This window comes from Eleutherodactylus coqui, chromosome 3, assembly GCF_035609145.1.
Source record: "Eleutherodactylus coqui strain aEleCoq1 chromosome 3, aEleCoq1.hap1, whole genome shotgun sequence".
Taxonomy (NCBI): domain Eukaryota; kingdom Metazoa; phylum Chordata; class Amphibia; order Anura; family Eleutherodactylidae; genus Eleutherodactylus; species Eleutherodactylus coqui.
Window position 1 is genome coordinate 12,444,570 of NC_089839.1, and position 17,476 is coordinate 12,462,045.

The 17,476-nt window shown below is 46.5% G+C and overlaps 1 protein-coding gene across 2 annotated transcripts in view; it reads left to right on the top strand.

Moving 5' to 3' along the window:
• The window catches only part of EHD3 (EH domain containing 3), a 98,578-nt gene that overhangs the window by 30,438 nt on the left and 50,664 nt on the right, over positions 1–17,476 (top strand). The window contains exon 3 of one of the 2 annotated variants that reach the window (XM_066595124.1): positions 6,498–6,741. In XM_066595124.1, the coding sequence (XP_066451221.1) occupies positions 6,515–6,741 (227 nt within the window). In that variant the 5' untranslated portion in view covers positions 6,498–6,514. Of the gene's footprint in view, positions 1–6,172; positions 6,742–17,476 lie in introns of those variants that run through there. The other variant, XM_066595123.1, reaches the window with a different exon arrangement.

Below are 17,476 nucleotides of genomic sequence, written 5' to 3' on the forward strand. Positions count from 1 at the left end.
ACTCGCACTGACATTATATTTGGGCTATTATAGGAAATAACTGGCGTTTCTTAAGCAAGAATTGCCCAAAAGTAGAGCATGACGTGAATTTTTTATCTCGCGCCATTGGTCTGAGAGAAAAATCTCTCACGTGAATTACACCACTTACACATCCTTTGGCCAGTTGCACACGGGCAGATCGGATTTTGTATGCGGGAGCCCACAGCGGAATCCAGCCCTGTGCCCGTCCGGCATCCGCCCGTACCTATATTACCTTCTTCTTTTCTACACTACGGATGGTCCGCACGGCTCGCCGTCGGATGTGCGCAGTACAGATGTATTTATTTTTTAAAACTCCTGCTTTTCTAATTGCAGACAGGTGGCGGGTCAAACAGCTTGCATTGACTTCAATGGAAGCCGTCCGTGTGGAATCAGCAGGAAAATGGAGCCTGCTGCGATGTTTCATCCGCGAGTGAAAAACGCAATTGGTTTCCACTCGTGTGTATGAAGAATCACTTTTGCATTGCATGCTATGGGCGGCATTTGCTGCAGAATCCGGAGGCGGGCGCCTGCTCTGCACTCCACAATTCAAATCCGCCCGTGTGTATTCACCCTATACCTGATTGTAATGTAATCGGTCAGATATTGCACGTTAAAAAAAAATAAAAAAAAATCGCCCATGTGAATGCACTCTTTTCTTAACCCTTTCCAATACATTGTCCAAGATATTCTGACATAGTGACTGAAGTCTGTACAGCTCCGATGTCGTAAGACGTCAGACAGGGTATATTTACACTATTCTGCCGGCTGCTCCGACGCGTCCTATCATGTAGTAACTGGCTTTAGCCAGCAGATGTCGATGTTGTATACTGGCAGAAACAGAAACCCTCAATCCAAAAATGGATTGGGAAGGGTTAATCCTTCCTGGGATTCTATACTCTTTTCAATATTTCTTTAAGGGACCCTTCACACAGGCAGAATATTTCCACGTTCTGCACCCAAAATTGCATCTAACTCCGCTCTCACACCAGACGCGTTTTACTGCAATTAGTACACCGTTCCGAATGCTGCACTAATCACGGTACAACACTGCCATTGATTTCAATGGGGCCTCGCAGACCTGCGCTTAAATGTGGTGATTTTTAAACACTGTTCTACTTCTGTGCGTTTTTGCGTTTTTTTCACGCACCTCATCATCCATCACAATTATAGAGTGCATTAAAAAAGTACTGTCAGACACTGTGACATGCGTTCAAAAACGCCACTCGAAATTCAGGTAAAATGCTGCGATTTTGAATTCAGCATTTTGTGAACACATAGAATACTAGAATGGTGGAGTTGGAAGGGACCTCCAGGGTCATCGGGTCCAACCCCCTGCTCAGTGCAGGATTCACTACATCATCCCAGACAGATGTATATCCAGCCTTTGCTTGAACACTTCCATTGAAGGAGAACTCCCCACCTCCCGTGGCAACCTGTTCCACTCATTGATCCCCCTCACTGTCTAATATCTAATCTGCATCTCTTCCCTTCAGTTTTATCCCATTGCTTCTAGTCTTTCCTTGTGTAGATGAGAATAGGGCTGATCCCTCTGCACTGTGACAGCCCTTCAGATATTTGTAGACCGCTATTAAGTCTCCTCTCAGCCTTCTCTTCTGCAAGCTAAACATTCCCGGATCCTTTAACCGTTCCTCATAGGACATGATTTGCAGGCCGCTCACCATCTTGGTAACTCTTCTCTGAACTTGCTCCAGTTCGTCTATGTTTTTTTAATTAGGGTGCCCAGAACTGGACACAGTATTCCAGATGAGATCTGACTAAGGAAAAGTAGAGGGGGATAATGACCTCCTGTGATCTAGACTCTATGCTTCTCTTAATACATCCCAGAATTGTGTTTGCCTTTTTGGCTGCTGCATCACATTGTTGACTCATGTTCAGTCTATGATCTATTAGTATGCCCAAGTCTTTTTCACATGTGCTGCTGCTTAGCCCAATTCCTCCTATTCTGTATGAGCTTTTTTCATTTTTCTTGCCCAGATGTAGGACTTTGCATTTCTCCTTGTTAAATACCATTCTGTTAGTTGCCACCCACTGTTCAAGCTTTTCTAGATCTTTTTGAATCCTCTCTCTTCCCTAGTGTTAGCTATCCCTCCTAGCTTTGTGTTGTCAGCAAATTTAATCAGTTTCCCATCAATTCCCTCCCCCAGATCATTTATAAAAATGTTGACCAACACAGAGCCTTGTGGTACCCCACTTGATACATTCTTCCACTTGGATGTGCAGCCATTTATGACCAGTCTTTGAGTACGATCACTCAGCCAGTTGTGAATCCACCTAACAGTTGTCTTGTCAATCCCATATTTTTGTCATTTTTTCAATAATTATGGTATGAGATACTTTGTCAAATGCTTTACTAAAGTCAAGATATACTATATCCACCGCATTTCCCTGATCAACCCAGTCGGTGATTTTGTCATAGAAGGAAATTAGATTCGTCTGGCATGACTTGTTTGTTGCAAACGCATGCTGGCTCTGGCTAGTTACTCCATTTTCATCCAAGTACTTGTTCAAAGGTCTTTCCTGGTAATGAAGTCAGGCTCACCGGCCTGTAGTTTCCTGTATCTACCTTCTTGCCTTTCTTGAAAATAGGGACAACATTTGCCCTTTTCCAATCTTCTGGGACTTCTGTTCTCCTGGAATTTTCAAAGATTATGGCTAGTGGTTCAGCAATTACCTCTGCTGCTTCCTTTAGTATCCTAGGATGTAATTCATCTGGACCTTGAGACTTGAATTCATTTAAGTTAGCTATGTGTTCCTTCATCATCCCTCTGCTTATAGATAGCCTGCATTCTTTTACTCCCCCAATAGCAGAGGGAAAATCAGCTGATGTTCCATCTACTTTCTGAGAGAAAACAGATACAAAATAGGAATTTAACAGTTCTGCCTTCTCAACATCATTCTTAACCAATTTACCATTTTCATCTTGTAAGCATCCAATAGCATATCTGACTTTTCTTTTGACCACCAAAATCCTTTTTTATTGCTTTTGGCCTCTCTTACAAGCCTCAATTCCTTATTAGCTTTATCTTTTCTGACACTCGCACTACAGCTTCTGCAGACCGCATTATATTCTTCTTTAGAGATATCCCCCTCCCCCCTTTCCATTTGATAAACATATTTTTCTTTGCTTTTAACATGTATGCAAGTTCTGTGTTCATCCATCCTGGTCTTTTTAAATGCTTCCCATTCTTCCTTCTTTTATGGATTGTTAACAATTGTGCTTTGAGAATCTCATTTCACAATATTTCCCAACCTTCTTGGACATTTCTGTCCTTAAGATCATCCGGCCATTGGATTCTTCCTACACCCTTTCTGAGTCCATTAAAATCTGCCTTTCTGAAATCCACCCTTGAGGTCTGAGTTTCAGGTTTTCCTCCCCTTTTTATCCAAAATTCAAGGATACCATGATCCCTGCCTCCTAAGGTCCCAGCCACCCTTACTTCCTCAATGATTCCCTCCCTGTTGGTAACAATTAGGTCCAAGATAGCAGATCCCCTTGTTTTCTCTTCTACCTTTTGGAAGATAAAGTTGTCAGTAAGAGCGGATAAGAATTTGTTGGATCCATTACTTTTACCTGGGAGATTCCCAACAAATGTCTGATGGGTAAAATCTCCCATGATCACCATGTTGGGCTTCTTTGAGAGCTTGGCCATCTGATGCAGAAAGAGTTCCTCCATATCTTCTGCTTGTCCCAGCGGCCTATAGTAAATGCCTACAATGGGGTCCTTTCTGTTGTTCTCTCCTTGTATTCTTACCCAAACAGTTCTTACAGAACTCCCAGCTCTACATGCATGAGTGGCCTAAATCTGCGGCTGCACATTTCCAGTCCCATTACCCACGTCTATACATGCGGATTTTGGTAAGCGGAATTACCCGCCTTTGTAGCTCCGGAATGCGTAAGTATTCCCCCCATGTGAAGGGGCCCTAATGGTGGAACGACTCTGTATAGTCCATTCTCCCCAGGATATATGGCTTTATTTTAGACTAGATCCAGGTGCTGCTCATTTTTTCTCTCCCCCCATTTACTTGAATGAGCGAGTCTCGTCCGTAGAACGGATCAGTATAGCACATGCGTTGATTTTTTTTTCATGCAGTCTGTGTCTGTGTGGCAAAAACTTGGTAGTGTGTTACCCCATAGAATAATATGGGTCCATGTGCTGCGGACTACACACGGACGGAAAAAGCTAGTTCGCCAGAGGCCTTATTTTGATAAATGCAATATCAAGAGTTTGGGGAAAAAAAGGCATTTTTGTTCCATTTTCTTATTTTACAGTGTTTGCTGTGAAGGATAGAAGGGGTGTTCAATTTATTGTATAGGTCAATACCAGATGTACTTTTTTTTTTTAGCAAAAAACACTGAAAAGTGCACAGAAGGTTTTTTTTTAATTGGATGTTTTTACCTCTTTCCATGTTCCTGTAGGGGACTTGAACTTACGATTGTATGATAATACAGATAAAACAAATCACAGAAAGGGACATATAAATTCAAACATTCTCAGAAGGTGGCCACACTCACTGGTACACAAGGGGCAGGTATGGACCCCTCACTCCTCAGCAGACCGGCAGATTACTATATGGAGGAGCATTGCGCAGGCGAAAATACTGATGAGCAACCAGTCACACCGACCGCATATTGGGGGAGCGGGTACTTAGTATTACGGTGCGTTCCCACATAATGGGCTCTAGCTTGCAGATGCGATTCCATCCAGTCACGGCCGCCAATGGAAGCGCAATCATGTCGGCAAACTGAGCGAATTTTAGTGCTACTTTGCTTTCTGCGTCATTGGAAGAACAATGCGAATTTACATACAGATCCGCCCTAAAATCCACAATTCAACCGACCCTCGCAGAAACACTTGGGGGTTTGGCTTTCCTATTACCTCTATGTTAAATCATGCTGTGGGAACATGTAGATAAAGCTGCTTATACGCTGCTTTCCGCAACATTAAAATCTGCTCCGCAAGCATAATTACGCAGTGGATAAATTTCGTTCCGTGTAGATGAAAAAAAATCACTAAAACTCACTCATTTAGCTGGGATTTCAAAGCGCTGCAGATTGTACACCGGACATTCCACAGTGTATCGCATGCATTAATATGAGTGGAACGTACTTACATATGAATGAATTTTTAACATGCTCGACCAATCAATTGGCATTCCTAAAGCCAATCACACCGGGCGCTGCAGGAAGCCTGTAAAAAACCGCACTGAAGCGATGGCAAGCACCGATCGGAAGAAATGATCGGAATAGTAATTAATGCCTAATTAGGATGAGCCGTCTTCTCTTCCCAGCGTTGTAGGCAGGGTAACTCCCTCCCCCTCCTTTTTTCCAGCTGCCATAGAAGTCTATGGGAACTTGCTGTGTAACACAGCAAAAGATGGGTCAAGACGTCTCTCTTCACGCCCCGCATAACAGATACGTCTGAGAAAGATGGAGCAGTTTCTATGTTTCTCGCACAAATATTTTGCACAGAAAACCCATGTTTGTCACTTTTTCCCCTCCTAATAAGGCTCACGGCCGTGTTTTCACGCACTGTAATGTCCACGTATCCCACAGACAGCATGAGTCCCCGTTAGAGCAGCGAGGATATTCACAAGTCGAAAGTTATCAACACAAACTAAAGTGATTAAGAAACCTGGAATCATCCTGCAATAAGGCCAGTCTCCACCAGATGGCGCAGTAGAGCTGCAGAATAACTGCTACATTGTAATTCATTGTATCACAGTTCACCATCACATTGCAACGCGCCTCTGAAAAAAAAATAGACCGGCTCCTTTAAATGTCTGAACGATCCCTACAATTACAGGATACAAATACACATTACATGCAGATTTACTGCTATAACACGGGTGTAATTATGTGCGATGTTAATGACTACAGCCCTAATTATTCTTACGGGTGCTGTAAAGAAAATCAGCCATGAAGTCATCGCTTATTTATAGAGCTGAGCTAAATATAGAAACCCAAAAGGTGACCTGCCTTACCGCTCTCCGCCACCAGATGGCGCCGCACTACACACAGATCCCGCACTGGCTTATCCCTGCAGTGCTGAGCCGCACCCACCAGTATGGCCCCGCCCTCTCCGGCTTCACTCATTGCCTTACACTGGGATGACTTGCCCGCAGATGGGAACTTCCGGTGTTCACCAGTTTCCTGGGCTGCTGGCATTTAAATCCAGCTGGAAGGGGCTGCTGTGCATCTGTGGGTACAGCGTGCGGCACTGAGGGGGCTTCCACTAATCTGGTTACCTGTGATCCCCCTTAGTGTATCATTGCATTGACAGCTGATACATTGTTGCAGAGCAGCTCTCAGCAGAAGCTGCAGCTCCCATTTCTGCATCTCGGGATTTTATAGAAATATTTGCAATAAATCCTGAATTTTAATTTTTTTCTTTTGCATTTTTTTTGTTAAATTTTTCCAAAATATTTTCCATCTCCCTGAATTGTCGCGGTTTTAGATCCGCCGCCTCCAGAGATGTTCAGCTGGTTGGGGAACGATGACCGGAGGAAAAAGGATCCTGAAGTTTTCCAGACGGTCAGCGACGGGCTGAAGAAACTGTATAAAACCAAACTGCTGCCGCTGGAGGAATACTACAAATTCCACGAGTTTCATTCGCCGGCTTTGGAAGATGCAGATTTTGATAACAAGCCGATGATCCTGCTGGTGGGGCAGTACTCTACGGGGAAGACCACCTTCATCCGGTATGTGGGGACCAGAGGATGGGGGGCTCAGACATTGGTAGGACTAGGAGGGGATGTGTTCCTATGTGATCGGCGGACTATGGAAATGTTCCGCAGATCAGACTTTTGCGCAAATGGAGGGATAACGGACTTCTGGGAGGTTCTTAATTCTCATTGACCACCTTAACGGTAAGGCTGGGTTCACACAGTGCGGATTTGCTGCGGTTTTGCCGCGCTTTGCCGTTGCATATCCGCACCGCGGTAACCGCTGCGTTTGCAGTGCAATGCAGCACAAATGAGTTTTGGAAAAAAGCTGTTCGCACAGGACGGATTTTTTCCGCACAGCCACAGTGCGGAAATGCAACTGCGGCGCGGTTTTAAAAGAAGCAGCATGTCCATTCTTCTGTCTTTTCCGCAGCGCTTTTTTGTCCGTAGACCTCTATGGACGCAGCAAAATCCGCACCAAAAAACGCTGCAAAAAAACGCTTTGAAGCGGTTTTGCCACAGAAGCAGTTCTTCTGCGGCACAACCGCAGCAAAATCCGCCCTGTGTGAACCCTGCCTAAAGGTGGGGCTCCAGCGATGTAGCCGTCCTCTGCATGTGTCCTAGGGAGTCCAAATTTCTGCACCCCACCCTCCCCCTTCCTAAGTGAACAGATCCTGCATGGCGATTAGCGATTTAGGATGTATTCATGCGGACGAGTGCGATATCAGTGCACAAAACTCCGACCGATATCCCACTCTACAACCTGCGTTTTTTTTGGGGGGGGGGTTTGGAAAAAAAATATCATTGTATCACCGTATAAGCAATTCTTTTTCCCGTACACGAGGGGGGGGGACCAAGCCCGTTCCTATAGAACAAAAAAAGCACTTGCATGCAAACCGCGCGAATGGGATGCGTGTTCTAAGAATATTCTGTAGGCAATAATGGGGATTCTTTGTGAAGAATCGCACTAAAATGGGCCGGGCAGCGATTTTATATATATATATATATATATATATATATATATATATATATATATATATATCTATCTCTATATCTCAGGCTGTCACTCCATGGGGGGGGGGGGGGTTCTCCTATAAATACATTCATTGAAAACAACGGTTCCTTTAAAGCACACAAGATCCTTCCAGATCACAACCCAATGGAGCGCGCAGGTAAAATCGCCCATGTGAATCCAGTCTTGGTGTTTTTTCTTGTGAGTTTTGCGCATTTGCAAGAGGCGCAAAAATAGAACCCGTTATTTTCAGAGGGTCGATTAGCAGGTGACGCGTGGGCCGGCAGTGGCGCAGTATCTGGAGGTGAGAGGAGCGCTAATATGCGGCTGAATTCTGCTGCAATGTGAGTCAGGCCTCCTGTCCATCAGCGATTCTGCGTCACGTTATTCGCACGCCGGTAACGCAGTGAGCGCTGTCCATAGGATAATGGAATGAAAAATTCTGCAACTTTGTGTTTTCATTAAAAATAAAAAAATGAATGACGAAACTGAATGAAACCGAAACCGCGGGCTTTTATTTATTTATTCTATAACAGATCAGCAGACAAATTGGTCAAAAAGCGGACATTCTTTATAAGAGCAGAATCGCGTGATATCGCACTTCCCAACCTGCGTCTTACCTGCGGATGCGAGGTGCTTTTTATTCAAAAATGCCCGGCATCACTTCTGTGTAATTGCGGTGCTCACGCGTGTTACATGTCCGATACAGGATCGCAAGTGTTTGCCATTGATTTCAGTGGGGCACCTCGCCCTCGAGCGCCCGCTGATGTCTTTAAAGATTCCACTGAAAACAACGGCGAGGCGCCAAGAGCGTCAAAATAGAGACTGTGCAGCGATTTAATTTTTTTTTATCATCGCTCATGTGAAGAACTCCAAGCAAAAGTCTCACAACGCACAAAATGTGCGCGAGATCCTCGGCCGTGTGAATGTGGCCCAAGGCCGTAACTGCATGGAGAATTTCCTTGCGCGACTTACAACCAATTGTGATGCGGATGGAACTCCTAAGAAAATAACCCCTTGTTTTCTGTGTTTATACAATTAGCGGGATGCATTTTAATTATTATTGAAACATGCCATCTCGCGTACGTGGAAACCTCACGTGCCGCCATGCGCTCTTCTTGCAAAACTCATTGCAGTCGTAGGTTTAAGAGGATTCTGGTAGAGAGTTGTACGAGAGGAAAAACACGCGTGGAAATAATGGGTTAATACAAGCAAGTATTAACAGTTTTCTCGGCCGCGTGAATACGGTCTTGGTTTCTGCTTGCGCCCGTTCTGTGTTTTTCGTCTCGTCCGCTCGTGATCTTCTGAACGTGGATTGGTTAAACATCGGGACCGTCTCATTATACCAGGATCAAGATTTATAGCCAGCACGGCTCGTTTTAAGCGCTCGTCACGTGATGTCGCTGAGAACCAGATCGGAAAACCGTTAATAATTAACCGCAAGTTTTCAGCCGCACGGTTTTTATAGGTGAGGCGCATGAAGGAAAAATCGGTTTCACTTGTGTGGTTTACAGATTGCTTCATGCGGTTCTCTACTAAAATATGTCGCTCCACCTGAAGGTGTCACCTGTTCCGTCAAACAGTAATGTCCCCGGGACGCTGCACTGCGATCGGCCGGTCTTAAAGGGGAAATCCAGCCTAAGTGCGATTGTGATATGACACGGGTGACAGCTGAGCTCTCAAGCCACCAGTGACATCCTGCAAAGTTTTTGTTTATAACCCCCTCTGGTGTCGTGCAGAGACTTCTATTACTAGAAGGCTGTGTTCACACAGGGTGGATTTGTCACTGATTTTTCCATGTGAACTGTCTGCGCTGCCTGTGATTGGTCACAGCACTTAGCCAATCACAGGCAGCGCTCAGCTGTCATTCAATGAATGGCTGAGCGCTGCCTTGATTGGCTGAGTGCTCAGATAATCAGACACAGCCCTTTAAGCAGTGCAGGGAGACAATCAGCTACTCGCTCTGAGCCCCGGCAGCTGGGGAGAGGTATGTATGTATGTATAGATTTCCTTCTTTTTTTTTTTTTTTTTTTTTTACAGCAGCTAGGGATGATTTTCAAGGAAGGACTTATATTTAAAGCCCTTCCCCCGAAAATCACTGCTACAGGGGTTACCGGCAGCCCATTGCTTTCAATGGGGTCGCCAGCAGCAGTGGTGGCCCCATTGAAAGCAATGGGTATGGAGCTTTCGTTCACGTGTGTTTTAGCACGTCCGTGGATGCGTGGATTTGTGCGAACACACGTGTGAATGAGGCCTCAGGGCTGCAAGTACCGCACAACAATGAAGAAAATGGCATTTTTTTAGCTTTTAATAAATTTGAAACTACGTGATCATAAAAACTACTGATTGGCGCTCCTGCACGACCTTCATGCTACGTTTAATGGTTCCATCGTGACATTCTCTGGTTCCAAAGCTTGACAACTTTGCCTGAAGGATGCCTGAAAATATGTCGTTCTCTGCTGTGGCCTCTTCCCAAAAGGTGATCCAAACCTGATATTTGCACCTTGGGTGGGAGTGAATCCTGAAGACCTTCACAGCAATGCATCAAATACCCGGTTTCTCTGATAATAAGCCCTAACCTGATTTTTAGGTCCCTCTCACTCCTCTCCAGGCGCTCTGGCAATCTTCCGTGAACTTGAATACCCCGCCTCCAGCAAGAGATTGCTGTGATTGGTTCAGGACTGGTTCAATCAAATTCTAGTTTCTCTGAGATCAGTGAGTCTTCATTCTGTGACGCCGCCTGTGTGTGTGTGGGGGGGGGGGGTGTATAATTTCTGTCATATGGGGGGCGGTCTATGCCGCGCAGAGCTTAATGGTATCCCAAATAACACTGCAGGTGGTAACATCATGCCAAGCAGCAGGTCTTAGGACTCGCATCAGACGGTGGGACCAACTGAAGGGACCCCTTGGTAAAACCACCATGGACCGTGTCTTAAGACCTGCTGTTTGACCTGTGATTACTCTCTAGCGCCATAACCTTCTCTGACGTTATTTCACGGATCGCAGTGACGCTCTTCCCCGTGGGAGGTCTGTGCTCAAAGTCTATTTCATTTGCTATGTAGTTTAGATTTGAGCAACTGCTCTCTGTTATCGGCCATTTTCCAGCTGAGGAGAGACTGACTGTATGTTCGGCATCAGTCCTGGCCCTCCGTGAGATGATACAGAGACATTACATGGTATGTGATATCAGCCGCTCCTCTTATAACGCTCCCGCACGATTATAACCTGCTGATTACGGCGCTGCGGGCCGCTTTAAGGTGGTTCATGCCGCCATTAGGAGTCTTGTGAGGCTGCGGTGTGGATTATACATGGTGGTTAATGGGGTCCCGAGTATTGGAGAACAATTCAGCCCCCAAATTACTGATGGCGGCTTAGAAGCGAGGCAGCAGCCCACGGTGGGGGGTGCGAGGGGGAGACGCTGTACAGTGGAGCTTCATCCCTCCTCTCTTGTCCCGCACGGCAGATAATGGCGGCCTCACAAGTCTGACTGTTGTCTGTGGAGGCCGTTTGGTCGGCCATTATGGTTTTGGAGCTACACTTGTCATTGTCTGTGGGGCCTCCTTTATCAGAGCTAACAGGAAGACCAGCCCCGTTGCCCCTAGCAACCAATCAGAGCTCAGCTTTCATCTCTGAAACTGCTGTGAACAAATGAAAGCTGCTCTCTGATTGGTTGCTGGGGGCAACAAGGGCACTTGGACCTCCCGGCTCTCATTTTATAAGCTGCTGTGATTGGTTGCCTTGGGCAACAAGGCCAGTCTTTGAGGGGGCCCTATGAGTGTTTTCTAGGGGGCCCTCTGGACGTTTGCTGTCTATATGGGGCCATTCTGGCATTTATCATAGATTTCATCATCATTTCCACCCCAGAACTGCCCACGTTGGGGTAAACTTGCACAACCCCTTCCTCTATGCAGTTCTGTGGGATAGTTGTCGGCTTACGCATCTTGGGGCCACTTTGGCTGCTTTCTGTCTCCTATCGGCCCCCTATCTGGTTCTGTTGTAATGGGGCCACTTTTTGTGGGCCCTGGCACCTCGATTTCTCCTTTTAAATGGAATGTCAATTTCAGACTTTTTGAAGACTAGTCGCGGGTTAGGGTCATCAATAGTTGTTTGCGGGTCCACTGCCAGTGTGTGCACGGTCGGAAGCTAACAGCTCCATACACACTGCAGTGGCCAAGGTTGGTATTGCAGGTTCTGCTCCCCTTGAATTCAATAGGCGCTGTGCCTGCAATACCAACCCGGGCCACTGCAGTGTGTATGGAGCTGTTGGCTTCCGACTTCATATACCCTGACAGCGGTAGGCGAATAGCTGATGTCTGACTCCGAGTGGCAGGCCCCCGCCGATCAATTATTGATCCTCAGGACAGTTCATCAGTAGCTCAGAAGTGGACGATCCCATTAATTTGAATTAGAGGAATTTGCTAACTAGTTAACAGGGGCTTAACCTGTAGGGGCGCAGAATAATATATATAATGTAGGACCCCTGCAGTCTACTTTGCATCTCGTTAATACCGCCTTTACCACATGGGATGGATTATTGGATGCTGGATTTAAAGGAATTTCTCGACAAGTCCTGGCCGCCTCGGTCATGCCAGGTTTTGCAGGCTACATTCAGTATAGCGGAATGTCACTAACGGATCTGTGCAGACAAGTTCACATAATTGTTCCTTCACTGCGAGGTTAACCCCTTCCAGTCATATCAGACCCGGCTTCCTTGGGATAGGAGCCTCTGCAGTAGTAAGTTTCCCACAGGAGACTTTGGCGCGAGGCCATATTTTCAGGCTGCGTGCGGTCCGTGTATTCTACGGTCCCATGATGGCCTGTGAGGTCATTTGCATATACAGATTGATGGTCTGTGCGAAAAGAATCCCAGTGCGTCCGATCCTCGCCGTTTACACGGACAAGAGTAGCGCTTGTCTGACCGCGAAAAAATAAGACCGCGCAGAGGGTGCTAAAAAAAGGATCTGCTTTGGGTCTTGGAATGTGGCGATGCCGTCAATTGGTTTTCTTTAAAAATCAGTTTTTTTTATTGTGCAAAAGTAGTGAAACCCGACATAGGGGCTCATTCACATCATCCGCCGCCGATTTACACTGGAAAACGGGACTAAACACTGGTGGCTGCGATGTTACATCCCGTAAATCTGGCAAACTGACCGACTGCTGGCTGGAAATCGAACAGAGCCCATCAGACGGAACCGTTTCACCAAGGGGCGCAGTCTTCCTGTTTCCCCTGAACACAGCAGGAAAGTGGAACTCCCCAACACAGATGTGAATGAGCCCTAAACTTGGTATGACAGGAATCGTGCTGCTCCAGATAAGAGTAGTCTCACACGGTCGATGGCGCTATCGCCGCGAGAAAATCGCATCTTTTTTTTTCCCGTGATTTTTGAACGTTGGCGCTGCTTTATCTCGCAAAATATCTGTTAAAAAATGCATCACATGAAAATCGCAAGTTTGTGCTTTGTGAAGTGATAAAAGGAGGCTCCATAGGGAACATGGGAGATACAGAAAGATGGGGCATGCCGTGATCTATGGTAATATCGCATGAGTAAACAAATCACAAATGTGAAGGAAACCATTGAAAATCATTGGTTTCATAGTTCTGCGTTTTTACTCAATCACGCGATTTTATCACCCGTGAAACCGGCTAAGAAAGTTGTTATTTTTGCCAAACAGTAAATGCTGCAAATTCCCCAAAGTGTCATTTCTGTTTTGTTTTTTACTCTCACTCCGCTGCTCGTTGCTGTACATTAACATGTCCTCCTTCTGGTCCGTGATGTGGACAGCAATGGTCTGCGTGAAGAACGGCCATGTGCAGAGCCTCTCGGGCAATAGTGGGGCCATGTGCTGCCCGGGAATTACCAAGACAGGCGCACCTGAATGGAGCAGCGGGGCTCTTGCTTGATCCCTGCTCCGTTCCCTTCTATAGGACAGGCCAAGATCGATGCGCTCGGCAATCTCCTTCCATCCCACAGAAGTGAATGGTGCTCCAGCTGAGCATGCGCACCACTACACGGGGCATTTGGGGTCATTGGGGATCCCAGTGGTATTTAATAAAAACTCCTTTAACTGTTTAGGTTTTTTGTAGTTGCCTCAGTCTCAGTCTTTGTGTACCTCAGTCTGGGAATGTGCAGAATATTCAGGGGGGGGGGGGGGGGTGTCACACTGGCCATGGCAATTTTGATATGAGAAAATCGATTTTTGTCATGAGTATTTTATTTCTTTAAAAGCCGTGAAGGTCAATAGGACTTTCTAATCTTAAAATTGCAAGTTTGTGCTTTGCAAAGCAATTAAAAAGGAGGCTTCATAGGGAAACATGGAAGATTTAAAAGCTCAGACAGATAGGACATAGCGCCATTTATTGTTTCTTTTCTATTCCATGCAACATTGCAGGAGTGAAGACATCACAAATGTAAAGGAAACCACTGAAACGCACAGGTTTCAGAATTTAGTGTTTCCACTCCCTCTCTCCTCACTCGCTTTTATCCTGGGGGTGAAACCAGCCTCAAAATCTCCTATTTCCTGTGTATTTTGGCCCCTCTGGCATATTGTTTGTTTTTCTTTGCGTGTGTAATTGCTATACAGTTAGGCCGCCTGCAGACGGGCAGAAATTCTGCGGCAGAATTTCCGCCCCTGGATGCCTGCATAGGATTGCATTACCATATGCAGACAGTCGTGGTTTGCATGCACATAATCATGCGCAGCAAACAAACCGCGGCACGCTCTAATCCTGTGCGGGGCTCACAGAGCCCCGCCTAGAAACGTCACTCACCGGCTCCGCTCTGCGCATGGGCTGGCTGCCCGTCAGCCGCCACATGAAAGGAGCCGGAGCTGCGGGAGCAGGTGAGTCCGCAGCGCTCTCTGCAGGCGCTCAGGTCGGGCCCCGCTGCGAGAAATCTCGCAGCCGGATCCGACCCAGCCGTCTGCAGGCAGCCATATACCCACAAAAAAACCTCAACCGGCCATTGTTAATGTGCAAATACACCATGAATACGGGCCAAAATGGGACAAACCACATTTTTAATTTTTTTTTAATGTGACTTAAAATCCCCTATAAATCCGCACATGTGAGGAAATGCATTGAAATCAGCGGGTATTATCCACCCTGGATTATGTGCCTAATACGGCGCCTATTTACGCCCATGTGAAGGAGCCCCAATACTGTCATGGAGTTCTATAACCTTCTAATATACGTAGTTTCAATTCCTCCCTAATGCTCTGCTTGCTGTCATTGAATAGTAACGTTGGTTACATCTAAAAGGCTAAAAACGTCTATACAGACCTAATGTATCTCCCAGCGGAGGGTTAATTACATTGTTTCCTGTCTAGACAATCCAGAGTGAAACAGCCTGGACTGATACATTGTAACAAACTATCAGCTCAGGGGAGATGTGTGCTGCTGGTGTGTTTGGCTCACAGATCTAGACTGGATACGGCTGTAGTCATCCGCGGAGTGACTGGTAGCCACTTTACCAGCACTGATACCTTGTATAGTCACACATGACACACTTGGTGCAGAATTGGGTGCAGCAAACCACGTGAATGAGACACGACCTCATTCCACTGAATGGAACGGATCGTCATTCATAGAAAATTCTGCCATAAATCCGTATATATGTAAATCTTCTGTTTCACAGACGGCAAGCAGAAATGTAACTGGTGAGCGGTGGATGCACAGCGTATTGTAGGTTTTCGGTGCTCTGCGGGCCCCTGTTATGTGGTGCTGTCGCTCTACCTGCTTGCAGGATCCTCTTGGGTTAGTTCTCTGTCCACAGACATGTCAGTAATTGCAGGTTGCTGGTATCAGCCGGCTGACATGACGGAACGTCTCACTTCTTCTGATTTCTTGGCGTTTCTTATAATTGCCACAGAACAGATCTGAAAGAATGTGAACCTCCTGAAGACATGTCTGCAGCCTCCTGTAGGAACTATGGGATGTCTGAGGGGTGAGAATGCTCTGCTGCGCCCTTGGTACCTGTGAGATGATCCCATTGCTCTGTGGTCTTGGACTGTAGAGCTTAACGCCCCTTTGGCCCTGCAGAGACCTCTGTTCATCTGACATCGTATCCTAAAGCTGCTCCTACACCATAGAGAACGGTCAGCTGAGCCCACCGATTGTTGGCCAGATCACAGGACTATCTAAAGTATGTCGGGGTCTCCTGGCAGCAGACATTGAGGAAGCAAAGGGTGCCTCAGGGGAGATAATCGGCTCCCCAACACCTCCTGCAGCAGCACATCCCCCTCTCCCCAGTCATTTAAACACGTATTCTCAGCCAAGTGCGCACATTTATGGTGGACTTGGGAAGAATAGCGGACAGCGGTACGCCGGTATAACGCCTATTTTATTTATGGTCAGGTTAAATTGATCTTCAACTTTTAGGACAAAATTCTGTTCCGGGACCGAACGCTTGGACTGGTATACAGTATTATCTGCACGGGTTCTTCTCTGCTGTCCCTCTGATTTCCTGGTTCCAGGCTCTGTTTTCAGCTATTCAAGACGGCGGACACAATCTACAGACCACCTAACCCCCACAGTGCATTGGTAGTGTCAGACTACCTGTTCTCTGATTGGCTGTAGCTGCTCATGTGATCAACCATCTTGAATTACCAAAAACTGGACCTGACACTAGCAAATCAGGGCAGCAGAGAACCGCAGCTGATATATTCCCCTGCCCATCTGTCCCGGAGCAGAAGTCTCCGAGCCGTGCTGAAGGGGCCTTGAGCTTTACATTCACGAAATCCGTCCCAGTGATCTTTGTATCTATGACATACATCAGAATGTAAACTCGCAACTTTAGGATTGGCGCAGAAGAAACGGGGAAGGTTCAGGACATGAGATAACTTGCAACATAACTCAACGAGCTTGGTGATGACAACTCTCTCAATATGGGGGTGCAGATTCTGGTGGTGGTCAGCATGGCTAAGGGTGGCACTCGCTCAGCCCACCTCTTCGGATGGAGAATCCCAATGGGGAAGACCTACTGGTCACAGCACATGCACTAGGGGACCGGGCGGCAGCCATCTCTCTGCAGCATCCTTCCTGGATCACAGCCCACACCTAGTCTTAGTGGCTTAGGAACGTCTCAGCCAAATCCACTACTCCGCTCTCTACACCCCTACCATTGTTATGCAGTGGTGCAGCGTTGTGCTCCTCATCAGGGGTTCCCACTTTGGCTTCAAGCCCTATGCAACATGGCGTCCAGGGTGGTAAATCACCGGCACCATTTTTCATCTAACCTAATTACTGTTAACCGCTGTAACAACCAACCGCCATATCTACAATGTACCATGCTGGAGGATGCTTACAATAATGTCCTATGATATTTGGGCATCTGCACCAGTACCGGTCTGGGGTTAGATGGCGCCCTGTGTGGAATAGTTTTAAATGATTCTCCCTCCCCAATCTGTCATAAAAAAAGTTTAAAAAAAAATTGAACGGATAGGCGGTCTGCCTGTATCCTGCTTGTACAGAAACCAGTAAGATGGCAACATTTCCAGAACACCTCAGGGAATTAATCTGGTACCAGAATCCAAGTCATAACATAATTACAGCCCCAGAACCAAGCTCCATTATATAGATACAGTACCAGAACAGCTTGGTGACTAACTACAGCACCAGAGTGAAGCTCATAAGATAAATACAGTAGCAGAACTAAGTGATTGTGTCGCGGAAGCACTGATAGGCGGACAGCGGTGACAGAGCCAGGAGGAGGATGATTCATGCAGCTACACAAGATGCTGCTGCATGGATGATGATCATCT